Below are 15,361 nucleotides of genomic sequence, written 5' to 3' on the forward strand. Positions count from 1 at the left end.
AGATGCGTCCTTCTCGTGTGCAGGTGGAGCATCACTGCTCCGGAGGCGGTGGCTTACTCATTTTGGAGTATGTTGATAGTCGTCGTCGTCGTCGTTGTTGTTGTTGTGGTTGTTGTTGTTGTCCTGCAGTGTCTCGCCCGTACACACGACGTAACATGTGCTGCCTCGTAGGTCACCTGCGATTCAAAGTTCGCACACGCACGCAGTCTGCGGTGTGATCCGGAGGCTGGAGGCGGATAAGGTCACGCACAGTATAGTGACTCAGCAGCCGTCGTCTGCGGAGGAGAGTGGAGGTGCTTCACGGGACTCCCCGTCAGATTGTCTGTGGTGTTGTATACTAAGTAGCGATGATGTGAAGATGTATTGAAGAGAAGTCCGCCGACACCGTCTTCATTGTGTATAAAGGTTTATTACAAAAAGACCAGCATCAATTCAAGCACTGCAGAACTTGGAGAGTGTCCGGCCAAAAGGACACTGCTTCGAGTTTACACTTATATAGGTCCGTTGTTATCTAAAGAAAAAGTACATGTTTCCTTGGATTATCTTATGTAGAAGTCAAACAAAAGAGGGGTTAAAGGAAACGTCAGGGGTTAACAGGAAGCCCCCTAACTTGACATCCCAGAGGAAGAACGTTCCATATATTGACAAAAACACACTACAGTGGTAACGTGACTCCCCAAAAGCCTCTAATGTTTTATAAATAAGGAATTGTAAAATTGAGTGCAAGTATTGATTACTGCACCACTTGTGTCTGTACAAGAGGCAGCGGAGTGTGGGATTTCAAAATCTGAACTCCGCGTGAATGGCATGCCTCCAGAAGGGGTGTTTATCCTCATGAATCAACTGAAGATTCCAGACACAACACCTTGCAAGACATTTGATCCCTAACGCCATCTATATTTTTGCAGTATTATTTTAACACCAAGGTAAATGGACTGTATTTATATAGCACTTTTCTAGTCCTATAGACCACTCAAAGTGCTTAACAGGAAAGTCACATTCACCCATTCACCCATTCATATAGCGCTGCTATTTACCGCGCATTTTTCTGTATTCATACCCATACACGGAAAAGCCATCAGAGGCAAGTTAGGGTTAAGTGTCTTGCCCAAGGACACAACGGCAAGTGGACTGGCGGAAGCTGGGATCGAACTGCCACCTTCAGGTTGGTGGACGAACGACCCTACGTCCTGTGCCACAGCCGCCCTGAAGTGTATAACTAAATAAACTAGACTTACTTATTAAGTGATTAAAGGGGTTGTTCACCCTAATTAGGGTGCTCAAACAGCTCAAAACCAAATTTGAGTTATTACGGCATACAGCTCATGTAAATCAATAATCCATTTCCTCAAAATATTAGAATATTTCCTAAGATCAATTAAACATTTATGCCCTCAATACTTGGCCGGGTCTCCTTTAACATGAATTGCTGCATCAGTGTGGCGAGGCATTTAGTGGATCAGCCTGGGGCACTGTTGATGCGTTCTTGAAGCCCTAGTCCGTATGGTTGGGTCGGGTGTTACTCATCTTCCTCTTGACAATATCCCATAGAGAATCTATGTCAAGTGAAAGATGAGAATCTATGGGGTTCAGGTCAGGCGAGTTGGCTGGCCAATGGAACACAGTATGGTCAGAAAACCAGTTAGTAGTAGTTTTAAAACTTTGGGCAGGAAAGTCCTGCTGGAAAAGGAAATCGGCATCTCCATAAAGCTTATTAGCAGACAGAATTATGAAGTGCTGTAAAAATCTCCTGGTAGATGGTTGCGTTGACTTTGAACTTGATAAACACAGTGGACCAACACCAGCAGATGGCATGGCACCCCAAATCATCACAGAGTGCGGAAACTTCTCACTGGAATTAAAGCTAAACTTAGATTCTGTGCTTTTCCATTTTTTCTTTACCTTGATTTCCAAATGAAAGGCTTTCATCTAAAAAAAAAGAGGACATTGGACCACTGAGCAATTGTCCAGTTCTTTTTCTTAATAGCCCAGATAAGACGCTTCTGATGTTGTCTCTGGTTGAGGAGTGAATTGATACGAGGGATGCGACAGTTTTGGCCGATTTCTTGAAGACGTCTGTGTGTGTGTTAGCCCTTGACTCCAGCCGAAGTCCACTTCTTGTGAAGCTCTTCCAAGTTCTTGAATTGGCTTTGAATTAGACCGAGAGATACAGGTCTATAATACAGAAATGATACAGGCATAATTAAACAGGTCTATAATACATAAATGATGCAGTCGTAATTATTGAAATTATAATTTAAAAAAAAGGTTAAAATGCTAGATTACGTGTAATGAGTCTAGGATAAATACAATTTCAACTTTTTTTAAATAACTACGGAAAATAATAAATAGTTGTCTGAATGACTGAATAAATTATTTATCATTTAGTTAGTCATGTGGAGATATTTTGTTCATCTACAGTATACTTTGTTCTTTGAAGCTTATTTTAGTGATGCACATCTTCAGCAACATCACAGCGTTGAAGTTTGAGTCCTTTGTAGAACTACGAGCCACTCTTTGCTGCCCACTTGTCTCTAAATATAGTGAGACATCAAAAATAGCTTGCAGCTGTGCCTGGAGTGTCATAGTCTGACTCACCTGATGTAGGCCGCTGGTGTAAGCCTGCCACTGGCACGCTCCTCCACTTCCACTATTTGACCATTTTCAAAATACCCTTTGCTATGAGAAACAACACCAACCTCGGAGATCGCACCACACACGGAAAATGGCAATTGACGTGGAATTGGATTATTATTGTCATAGTTAGCTAGGACCAAGACTTCTCTTTTTTGTGGACCTTGCTGAGACTCTTGTGAACTTTGTGAACTCTTCATAGACCTTTGTTTCTTCATGGACCTTCTTATTGTTTATGATTTCTGTGATCCCTTGTGTGTCTCGGTTTATGCAAAGTTACGTTCTTGTGATCACTTGTGTTTTGTTCATCTTGAGTATTGTATTTCCGGTTTTATTTTGTAATTTACTTTCTGTGCTCCTGTGTCTGGTTCTTCACGTTTCTTGTGTTTGCTGCGCTGCATTTCATTAGTGGTTCAACATGCCCTCCTTTAATTCCCCTCAGCCCTTGGTATTACATAACAGAAGATTTTGGTGCCCTAGGCCAAATTATGACTGGGTGCCTGAGTCGAGCTTCACCGAACTCTAAATAAACAGGTGAACTGCTGTTAGTTAGTGCATCAGCGGGCCTTAAGAACTCTGAGAACTGAGTCCTGCACAGGGCGCTTCAACCCCGTGGATCCCACAACGCCTCCTCTCTCGTTCTCGGTCCGTCGCCCCCCACGCCGATCTGCACAGCCTCACTGGGGATCGTCACTCCCCACTCCACTTTTTCTCTGTTAAGCCATGCCATGCATCACGTCAGTGCTTTTTTGTCCACGCACCTGTGTTGAAGTTTTGGCCTTCTGATTTTTGGTTCTTTGTTTATTAGACTGGATGTCTGTTTTTGTTTTCCTTTTATTAAATACCTTTCCCCATCCAACATGTTGGGTCCTGCTCTACCAAACCGTACAAATTATTGCAATATGACAGACCTGTTGGGTTTTTCAAGTTAATTGTTGTAAAGATCCATAAAAAAAACAGTTTGAATCAGCAGCACTCACCTCCACACCTGCTAATGTTTTCACCAAAACAATCTCCCTGCTGACACTATTTAGCGCTGTCCAAGATGATAGGGACTGGTTTAAGAAATACAAACAGGCCAGAGTGTTCTGTAGCAGAAGGATGGTGGTTGCAGCCAGAACATTCTTCAGCACTGACACGGTACTGTGGAGGATTGGAGGAAGTAGTTTGGGAGAATGGCCACTCTGCTGGTGGTCACTGTTCAGACCTTAGACTTTCTAACTAAGAGAAGAGCCTTTGTGTGATGGCATGCAATGGACGACATTTTAGCAGTGCTGCCTGTTCGTTGTTAGTCTTAGTCGTGCTGCAGGCTGTTATGTGTGGTTTAACAGGTTACTTGTGGTTTGCGGCAGATCTTACACTCTCCCTCTGCACTGTGAAACTGTGTCAACGTTTGTCAGAATGTACTATGAAAATCTGAAAGATGTCTATGCACTGACAAGACAAATTCTTGTACAGTCTTTGATCAAAGTTAGGACACTCAGGTTTCTTTCATGCAGTAATAATTCCTAGATATTACAAGTTATATGAAAATAAACATCTTGTAATCAGAGTATCATGTATTTAAATGCAGGGCTGCTGGTGAAACATTTAATGGAGAAGGAGTTTTAGGGGTGTCATCCCCACCTGATATTTTTTAATTTCAAGCCCTCAAGTTTGGGTAATCATTTTCCGATGGTCAGTGATAAACGTTGCTACACACTCTCTGTACCTGCCACTGCCACTACGGTTTCTACAGATCTGTAGTTCACATATGACTATGACAGGCAGAAGGATAAGTAGTTCCTATCAACTGGGCAATTATTAAGACTATCCTGGTAATAGCTAGTTACTTTGTACTGTTTTTCCCTTGTTGATGATCAAATACACATTTACCTCAAATTACTGAGCTTGAATATCAATCTTTTAGTTTGAGAATCAGTCCTAGAAGGAGGTTACGTCGGAGTTGAAAGTATCCAGTAGTAGTAAGACTTTCTGTGTATGGAGTGAAACATAATGGCTGACACAGTCAGAATGTAATATGTTAACTGTTGGATTTTAAAATAATTACATAGTATTTCCTTTTATAATAATACTATATAAAATAACTGATAATATTCATTTATATAATAATATTTACCTAATAAACATCTAGCTATTTGTATTCGGATGTCAAATATCGTCTGAAAAATCCACAGAGAAGTCTGGAAATTTGTCATGATTCTGCCCCCACGAACGCTTGAACTTCAAAGTAATTTGGTTGTGGACTATTCTGTTACTGTGATTGCAGATTGCAATTCTGACTCTCGGAATAAACTCGGAATTCTGACTTTATTCACAGAATTCCAAGTTTAAAGTCAGAACAAAACAAAAAATTCACGTGTGGCCCTAATCCTCTTCCGTATAGTTAAGTTACATTTGTTATCCCCTGTGATTGTTTATCTCGAGTTGTTATTTTCCGTTTTATTTTGAAGTCATTTTCCTTCTGTCTCTACACTTCCTGTTTCCCTGTCTCTTGTCTGTCACCTGACGTTTTCCCAGTGATTGTCCACACCGGTTCCTAATGTGTCTCACCTGTGTTCAATCTTCCCTTGGGAATTTAGTCGGTGTGCTCCCAGTCTGCTGTGATTATTGCTCCCACATGTCCTGTCCAGTGTGTTCCTGTTCCCAGTCTGTTATGATTCCGGCCTGTTTTGTTCCTGTTTTTTCCTTGTGGATTTTGGATTTTAATTTGTTCCACTTTTTGAGTTTTTTACCTGAGTTTGGATTGTGTTTGTTTTCCCCTAAAGTAAGTCTGTTTTTTGGTTACTGTTTATTAAATCAGCCTTTTCCCCCGCACTCTGCATTTGGGCCCTGTTCCTGCAAACCCCTTAACACTGGAAAAAGTATGCAATTTTGAATTGGGGAAAATGTGTAGGAACCCTGATAAAAGAATATACAGGAAATAGTAGAGAAAAAAATGTAAATATACAAGGGCATGTTTAGTGATCATTTTAAGAATCTGTTTTTAAAATTGATTTAGATATACCACTGTTGATTCAACCACAGGAAAAATTGAATTACTCTTCACTAGTCCTTTAAAGAAACAAATCGGTAGATGCATTTGGGTAAACATTTAAAAGCCGAAACCAAGAATGCAACTAAAGCCATTAGGCACTGTGGTTGCTTTGATTAAATGATTTACAACAAACCTATGTATTGTAACTGAGCAGTCTCCTGGATATGTGCACTGATTATTAGGTCAGTCTTATCTTTAGTTCAAAATTGCCATGCAAGTGGAATCTCATTATTATATTTAATTTATAGTGTGTATTTGTTTCCAATGTGATGAGACAAAGTCATATAGGAAAAGTTTATCTTCAAATCAAATAAATCAAAGTCCACTAGAAACTACAGTTCAGAGTCTTCATGGGGCAGAATCATGGCAGATATTTGATGTCATTACGTTGAGCTTTAGGAAGTTATGGGTTTTTTTTCTGAATTTTTATAGACCAAATGGTTAATCTGTTAGCTGGGATTAGGAAAACAACTAAGCTGATCAATCAGTAATGAAAGTAATAGTGTTTTTGCAGCCCCTTGCATGTAAAGACTTTCATTTAACTACAAATGACATGTGCATGCATGATTCATCAATGGACAGAATACATATTTTGAACGCTAAAAAGATGCCAAATCAGCTCCAGAAACTCCACTGTAGCTTGTCTTTAGGGTTGTGTTGTGCACAATAATTGCCCTAAGGACTCAAGAGGTCACTTCCAAAATATCCTGCATACTCATCTCAACAGGGCAATTTTATTTGTGCACTGCCTTGTGCATCATTCGGCCCACGAGACAGCTAGAAATGTCTCAGAGGGAGAGAATGAGTCAGCGGAATTAAACTGAGGCAGATGTCGAGCCTCCCGTTTGTGACAGAGGGAAAACAACGGCTCCAAACAGTGCAGGGCCATTTGGGATTCATCAGCTATATTCTAGCAGTTCCCATGACTTCTTCATGTCCAGTGTAGTGAGTGTGAATTGTATAACAACCAAGTAATACCTGTACATCAGAGAGGGATTATGCACATTCTGGTATATGCTGATCTGTCGGTTCCAGCTGAGGGGCACAAGCGCTGTAGAATGAGTAGAAACTGGGGATGTTTGGTGGAGTAAATGGGGATTGCATCTGCTGGCTGGCCCTCTCCTACACTGCCAACAATAATTACAGACCAACAATCCCTGGCATGTTTACATGGATAAGAGGCACCTGTTTTCCTCCCATGTTATAACCAGAATAATCAGCAGCGTCTATTTTGGCATCATCAGCATAATGAAGCTGCCCTAAGGTGACCTCTCTTGTTTTCTTTCATACATGTAAGTGAACAAAATCTGCACACTAACACATCTAATACCTCTTATATCTTGTTTGTTTAATCCATAAAAGTTTTTTTGTCAGCACAATGTTACCAGACATACAGCAGGGACTCCCAAGACATAAGCTGATTTCAGATATGAATTCAGCGGGAGATTGTCCGAGTCAGACGCGTTCACAACAGCAGGAGCAATCTCCTGTGACGTCTGGGTAGAGTATGCAAGAGGCAGGACATGATGCTAACTTAGCTGTAGTAATCAGTCATCAACTCTCCCACTCACTCGCTGGGTATTTTCTGGAGATTTTCCTGCTGTATTCTCACATGGGCTCACTCACACATTCTATCTGGAGCGGCATTTGCATTCTCACATATAGCCACTGGGAATTGCCCGGACTTGAGTGCCTGTTTGAAAGCAGCTATAGTCTGGCAAACAGCAACCCCCTCCCCCAAAAAATTAATTGACATCTTTATTTATTTATCTATTTATTTATTCTAAGGCTAGGTTTATCATTTTAAATAGGGAACTGTAGAGGTGCATGGCTGCTGATATCACACAGATCATGACTTCATTCATAAGAAGTCACAAACACCATATTATGGATGAAAGCAGCAATCAAATGTCAAGATGTGTTAGAGTTAGGTGCTTGGTTAACAAGTCGCATACTGTGGAATATATATTAAAGTAACGCACTGATTATTTATTTAGTCAAAATTTACCTAATTTTGAGAAATTATCTGTAATGTAACCAAAGGCGTATGGATTTAATATGCTTCAAACTGTGTTGGTAGGTGTATGATCATTAAGAGGGTTTGGAGTACATTATGTATGCTGTACTGCAAATATATTACATATTTATTCATACTAGTAATATAGTGTCTCCTCTCCGTTCTGCAGGTTATGCCACCCCAAAGGCCTCCTGGATCCCCAGCCGTGAAAGAGAAGGGCTAAGCTCCATTTTCCCCCAGATTTCCTCTTTTTGGCACCCCACCTTCCCCTTCATCCCTCTAATGATTATTCCCCTCTCCCAACCTTACTAGCCCCTCCTGACTCCCACACCCACACCTGGCCTCCTGTCATCATCCACTCCCTCAGGACTTTTTGTCCAGTCATACCACCTCCTCAACGCCATACTTACTTCCTCATCTTACTTTTTATTTTGGCCACACTAGTCACACACTAAGACTTACCCTGCAGTCCCCTGCCCTCTTCAGATCTGCTCTTTACCGTCTGGCTGCACACCAGGCCCCATGGCTACAGGAGGTCATGCCCCTGAGATAGATGTGTTGATCAACCTACAACAGGTAAGAATTATTAAGATTCATTTAGTATGAATATTTAAAAAAAAAAATGAAACAGATATAAAACAGATACCCTTTGATTAACCCACACTCTGATGCTTTATGGCACAGGGTGTTAAAATGAAAAAAATATATATTAATTGTAAATTAATATATATATATATATATATATATATATATATATATAATATTATTTATAAATGGGTCCCACGCTGGGATGACCTGGAATTGAACCCCAACTTTCTGTACCAAAGTTAGCCATTTAACCAACAAAGCTATACCAGCTGGTTAGCTCATTGATAATCTGCTAGCAGCCCAAAATTTGCTTGCACTATTATACCTCTACCAGCTTGATACTTTGCTATCTGTCAATTTCAACAAAGACACCTTTGTACAATACCATTAACTCTAACCTCATAATGGCCTACAAACCATGTTTCCTCAGTAGAGCAGTTTATAGCCGAGACAAGGAAAGCCGGACTTTCTACTCCCTCCAAGGTCAGCACTGTCAACACAGTTTGCCAGTGGTGACCAGAGCAATCTTGTATGTCAGGGATCAACAAAGTTAAACTCAACATAATCTTTCACCCCTTTAAGCAAATCCACAAATACCAGATTTTCCATTACAATTATTTGATCTTGCCATTAAATGTCACTTTTTAAATATGAAGAAGGATTTTATAGGGATAGAATTCCGTCACGCAAAGACATAATGACTATATGGAATGAAAAGTCCACTGGGATGTCTCACAAGACCAAATTGTGTCCCTCCAGTGTCTCAGCACAGGCATGAGTCACACGTGGGTCTGTGGAAAATGCTTGTGTCATGCATAGCTGAGGGCTTTCTAGCTGTTATTCAAGTGAAACAGATTAGCCTGTGTTCTCAGGGATAATATGCTCTGTCAGCTAAGTAGGTGATGTGTTATTATGCACAATGGAGAGACAGTGTCATCCACAGTGTGCATAGCATATTGTGCCACTGGTTTGAAGGAAATAATAGGCTGATTGCTACATAAGTGGACCCCTCAATTTCCTACCCTCAATTACTTGTGCACTATGTGCTTTAAATAAACACACATGTATACAGCATCCATACAGAACAACTTCTTTGCACCATTACCACCCATAGCTTAATGATGCCACTAAGGACGATGACAGATTAACTCATTTGTTTAAGGTGGTTTGGTTTGAGGGTACGTGTGTATGGAGGATATTAAGCACTCCTCTGGTCCAGCTGAGTCTGGGTTGCCACAGAAGCATCACCAGCTGTGACCAGCTCACATCAGCTGCAGGTTAGAGGTTTCTTTTTTTAAATTGAAATAAAAAGTCTTGGGTTTTGACAGTAAACTGTAGTGGTCAATGGGGCTCAGTGTTCACAGGTGACACAATCCTGCCAATTGTTTTAAATTATTCTTCAGATCTATAGGTGGTGGTAATGCATCAGAAAACTGTGTTTTTCTGTTTTTGATTGTGTTGTCTTTTCAGCACCTTCAAAGAGACCAGGATGAAAATAGTAGAAAGCAGTTCACAACACTGCTGAAGAAAAGGAGGAGGAAGCGGCAGAAAGCATAATACTCTGCAGAGGCAAACAATGAGTAGCATATGTAATGTGTTGCTATGTTAGATGATTAGTAAAGAATATGTTTAACATTTAAAATTGACTCGGGACTAAATGGACTAAAATGGAATATTTGAATGTCTGCGAAGATTGTCAGTCAGCGTTATCCAGGAAAATAGTACTATTTATACTTCAGGAGATGCTTCAGGACGTTTCACCTCTCATCGAGGAGGCTTCCTCAGTTCTGACTAACAGGTAGGGAGACCCAGATATTCAACCTCTGTTCCCAACGCCATTGACGTCATTTAGATCGCCGGTGTTCCTGACTGTTGTAGTCTTAAAGTCTAAAGGCCAAGTGTCCTCCTGGAAAGAGATGCAATTGCATGTGTTGTCGTTCACTTCCTCCTCTTCTAATTAACCTACATTTTGTAATTGAGCCTCCATCTCCGTTATTTTCATTTTTATTTAAATATATAGTTGTTTTATCCTTTTGTGAAGCACTCTGTTACTTTGTTAAGAAAAGTGCTATACAAATAAAGCGTATTACATATTAGTATTATATAGATTTGTTCTCACCCAGGTTTATTCTACCCAGGTTCAATACTCAACCAAGTGGAAAATGTTTTTCTTCTGTTGCTAAACTTCTGTTTGAGTCAGCATTTTTTGGGGGGGTTAAAAAAAAAATACTTAAAACTTCAAAATCAATCTTTTAATTGTCTCAAATTTGGTTGCTATCAACTTTTGTTGATCATGTATCTGACTAAAATAATTTAGTCGGATACAGTGATTTCTCATTTTAAAATTAGTAGGCAGGTACAATCAGCAGTACACGTGTAATTTAGCAAGGGAGGTCCCCATAATCTCTGGGGTAGCTGATAAAGAGGTTGACTCAATTGTGCTTCGTATCTGATCTGTGTTCACTAAGCTACTGTCGATAAGATAAAACTGTATTTAAAAATCACTGTTCTCCATTGTATGTCATATTGTACCTATTCACAATGTTCCTGCACCACCTGGGCTGGGGTTGTTCCCCTCCCTAGTCCCTCCACTCCGACTGACTTCAAAGCTGAGATGATAGAGTTTTGAGTCAGAGGTTTGGAAGACAAATAGCTGCTTCAGGTGGGATCATCCCCTCTTTCACGATATCAAAACAATGAAAGTCTGGGTCTTCCATGGGGGTCAGGATGTCAGAGGAGGGGTTGAAATTAATCAGAAAAAATGGTTTGGTTTATCCAGTTGAAACCAGGCTTTTTTCTTCTCTCTCAATATAAATCCTATCTTTTATATTCAGTTTGCCTTGAAACGCCTTCGGCCCATATAGGTAGTCGAAATCATTAAACGTATCCTGTCCCTTCAACCCACTGGTAATTAGGAAGTAATGGAGCCCTGGCACAGAGAAATTGGAGACCACAGAGCTGTAGCCAGAGTGCTTACCATGCCAGCACCAATGTGAGGCAGACAAAGCGGCCTGTCCCAGTAATTTGACCTATCAGAGACACCACATGGCTCTGGGAGGACACTCCCCTCAGTCACGACAGTCTCCAGGGGCAGTCTAGTGCATTAGCTCTTTTCAGCTTTGCACTTTGTCGTATTGACTTGATATTCTCCACACATGAAGTTGAAGAAATACAGAGACAATGAGCCTATCCCGAGGACTAAACCTAAAATACATTGTGACATTTCTACCGTTTGTAAATACAAACATACATTCATGCACTGCCGTAAAAGCCGTCAGAGGCACTTTAGGGTCAAGTGTCTTGCCCAAGGACACATCGGCATGCGGACTGGCAGAAGCTAGGATCGAACCGTCAACCTATGGGTTGGTGGACGACCAACCAGAAGGTCAAATTCAAAGTGTTTTCCTCTATCCCATTCTTCTCCAGGTGGACGAGGAAGATGAGGAAGGATCTCTGGGGGAACAGGAAGCCGAGGAAGAGGAAGGGAACTGGGAGAAGGCGCTGTCAGTGGAACGCTTCAAAGACATTATCGATGACTCTGCATCTACCAGTGGAGACCGGATGGGTCGACACTACACAGAGAAAGACTTTGAGTGTAAAAAAAGTAGCATGTCCACATTACACCTACAATTATGCATCAAGTGTCACTTTAATTAGGTAGAATATTGAAAAGAGGAGGTTGAAAAAAAAACTTGCAAATGTTAGCATGCTAACACCAAAGTAAGAGGGTCAACATGGTAAGAATTATGCATGCTAAACACAACATGAGCATTTTGCTCAAAGCACTGCTATACCCAACTCTTAGCCTCTCAGAGGCTTATATGAGTCATGTATTTCTACAATGATGTAAAACAATAAGATACTTTCTTCTTGTTATTTTATCATATTGTAATTCAGCACCTGGTCTGTGACGCAGGGGCGCAGCGGCTCAGCTGGTGAGCCGGCGCGTCTCTGGTCTTTAAACAGATGACAGCTTGCTGAGTTCTGACACGATGGCAGAGCAACACACAATAGTCCGACATGGTCGGACACAAATCACAGTCAAGCAACACTGATAATAATGCAGTTATTATAGCAGCAATAAATGGGACACAGTGGTCCGGTACAAACTTCACAACAATACACAGTAAGTTAACTTACTGAAACACACATGAATAGCCTATGTTCTGCCCAGAGCTAAAGCCCCTTACTGTACTCCTTTGCAGGGGAAGAAGCGTGTGTGGTCCGTCCTCAGATGCGGCGATGCGCGGCAATGCACGGTGCTTCCTAGTGTTTGGCGGCGGGGTGCGCGGTCCTCCGGGTTCAGATCGAACCGGCGGTCGACTTGGTTGAAATACTGTGGGTTCAGATCTTTCCTTCTGCAGGGATCAATAGACAGCGTGTTCCGTCTCGACGGCCCTTGTCTCTGTATCGGTTCTGTGTGCGTTTCCTTGCGCACAAGGAAGAGAAAAAAAAGGCGGATTCCGGTTTGTCCAGCGAATTCGGGAATCCTGGGGCCTGGTTCAGCTGCATTGTTCTGGTATCTAGAGTAATCGTCGCGGTGGATGAAGTCTAAGTTAGAAGTGGTTATCTCCTTTGTAGGTCAGAGGAACCCACCTGATTAAAGTGGGTTTCTTTCCCGGAGAGCGATGAGCGGTGGGCATAGCATTGTTTTATAGAGTCTGTGACGTCACGCGACCCCTTGCAGTGCCATGCGGGTCTCTGCCAATGAGGGATGCAAGTTGGGCTGTGTCCAAACCATGCCCCCAGGTGGGAGATGCGGGGTCGCTCCAGGGGTCTTGGCCACCCTTTCTTCAGAAGACCATGCGGTCAGGCTTCTGGGATAACATGTAGGCCAAAGTTGTCATATACCCATGGTGCTCGTGCACAACAATCCCCCTTTTGCTTTGAATAGTGGGATGCAGTTCACAGTGTTCATAGCAACTCAAGGGCTGAGCATCTGTGGGAAAGAAGCTGTAACCTGAGGGTTACAGTCCATGTATTTCTGAGAATGGGAGAGAGTCAAACAGTCTATGCAGTTCATACAGTTCAGAGAGGCTTTGCGTCTGGGCAGTTAACGGACAAAGTCTGTGCTGTTACCTGAGGCAAAGTCTGGGCAGAGTTTACTAACTAAGCCTAGTTGCATTCAAACATCACACAAATCAAAAAATAAGATAAAATATTAACCATAACCATTCCCTTTCTCGTTTGGTCATCGGTGATGGCACAAAACAAACTGAGAAGGAAAAAGAAACAGGAAGGGTTGTTAATGGTTAATACGCTAGCTCCGTGGAGTTAGCCAGTGGAATGGCGCAGACTGGTGTTTGAACGAGGAGTCCAGTCTGGCCTGAGGTGTTTTGCGTGTCTGCATGTGATGTGTGCCGCAACTGCCGTGATAATTCAACCACTAAAAAGACAAACTGACTTGGTGTTTTGGAAAACTGACGACATACTAGGATACTAGTAACTTCATGGCTACTCTAGTCGCTTTGAGACCTAGTTTCCCAATTTGGTGCCTTCAGCTGGATGCTGTCTTTGAAGGGTGTCGTCGGTGGTGAGGTTTTGACCTCTGAATGCGTCCATGATCTCACTCCCATGTCGACGGTCGAGGCTGAGGTGATGGACGACAAAGTTTACGGGTCTCCTTGGGGGGCCGTTAAGAACACGGTCTAGTTTTCAAGGGTTAGTTTAGTGGATGGATCATGGCGGTTGTAGGACATGAGCTTCGGTGGCAGGTCTGCTAACGTGCCAAGCCCTACTCGGGAGTTATGTAATAATTGTTCCTATTATTTCTAAATAAACACTAGTTCATGCTGTCTGGAAGCTGCTGGCAAAGTCTAATCATGCAAAAATACAGAAAAGCAGGAAGTAACATTTAAAGTGACTCTGGTACCCTGGAGGGTACAACTAGGGGCGCAGTCCTCCGGGTTCGGATCGAACCGGCGGTCGACTTGGTTGAAAGAATGTGGGTTCAGATCTTTCCTTCTGCAGGGATCAATACACAGAGTGTTCCATCTCGACGGCTCTTGTCTAGATACCGGTTCTGTGTGCTTTTCCAAACGCGCACAGGGAAGAGAAAAAAAAAGTTCGGTTCGTCCAGCGAAGTCGGGAATCCTGGGGCCTGGTTCAGCTGCATGCACGGTCACTTGCTCTGGTTTCTAGAGTAATTGTCGTGGTGGACGAAGTCTAAGTTAGAAGTGGTTGCCTCCTTTGTAGGTCAGAGGAACCCACCTGAGCAAAGTGGGTTTCTTTCCTGGAGAGCGATGAGCGGTGGGCATTGCATTGTTTTATAGAGTCTGTGACGTCGAGCGAGCCCTTGCAGTGCCGTGCGGGTCTCTGCCAATGAGGGATGCGAGTTGGGCTGTGTCCAAACCACGCCCCCAGGTGGGCGATGCAGGGTCGCCGCAGGTCGCTGTGGGGGTCCAGGGGTCTTGGCGTCCCTTTCTTCAGAAGACCATGCGATCAGGCTTCTGGGATAACATGTAGGCCGAAGTTGTCATATACCCATGGTGCTCGTGCACAACAGCCACATTGGGTCCAGATAGAAAACCACTATACCTAGACTTGTCAAATCTGGACTGGATTGTCAGAGCATATTTAAAGTTAACAAATTCGGTTTTGCACGTCGCTGATTGAGGATGAGGGACCAGCTTCAGTTGAGGTCAGTAGGACGGTTGAAATGTGGCAGCCAAACCTCATCGAATTAAGTTCTTGATCGAGGCTGTCTACGATGTGCTACCAAACCCATCCAAGCTATTTTACTGGGAGAAGTTGGAGTCACCAGCTTGCCCTCTGTGCCTGGAGCACATCCTCAGCTGCTGTCCAAAAGCCCTGGGCGAGGGGCGCTACCCCTGGCACCATGACCAAGTCCTGATGGCCATAGCGGACAACATCTGCAGTGGGATTAGCCAGTGGAAGTGCCTCCGCCCAGAGAAGAAGACCATTGCTTTCATCAGAGCTGAGGAGAAGCAGCTGCCAGGACCACCTCCTCTGGCCTGTTAGCAACATACTGGGAGCTGAAAGTTGAACCAGGGAAACAATTAAAGTTCCCAGAAGCTGTTGCCACAACAACGCTTAGGCTAGACATTGTACTGATTTCCGAAGCC

General features: G+C 42.7%; 1 protein-coding gene across 1 annotated transcript in view; it reads left to right on the forward strand.

Annotated features, from left to right (window-relative positions):
• Positions 1 to 15,361, forward strand: part of slc4a3 (solute carrier family 4 member 3) — a 44,940-nt gene that overhangs the window by 409 nt on the left and 29,170 nt on the right. Inside the window, exons 2-3 of the mRNA XM_035651080.2 lie at positions 7,858 to 8,264; positions 11,703 to 11,871. Of these exons, the coding sequence (XP_035506973.2) occupies positions 8,211 to 8,264; positions 11,703 to 11,871 (223 nt within the window). The 5' untranslated portion in view covers positions 7,858 to 8,210. The remainder of the gene's footprint in view (positions 1 to 7,857; positions 8,265 to 11,702; positions 11,872 to 15,361) is intronic.

Source organism: Scophthalmus maximus, chromosome 14 (genome assembly GCF_022379125.1).
Source record: "Scophthalmus maximus strain ysfricsl-2021 chromosome 14, ASM2237912v1, whole genome shotgun sequence".
Lineage (NCBI taxonomy): Eukaryota > Metazoa > Chordata > Actinopteri > Pleuronectiformes > Scophthalmidae > Scophthalmus > Scophthalmus maximus.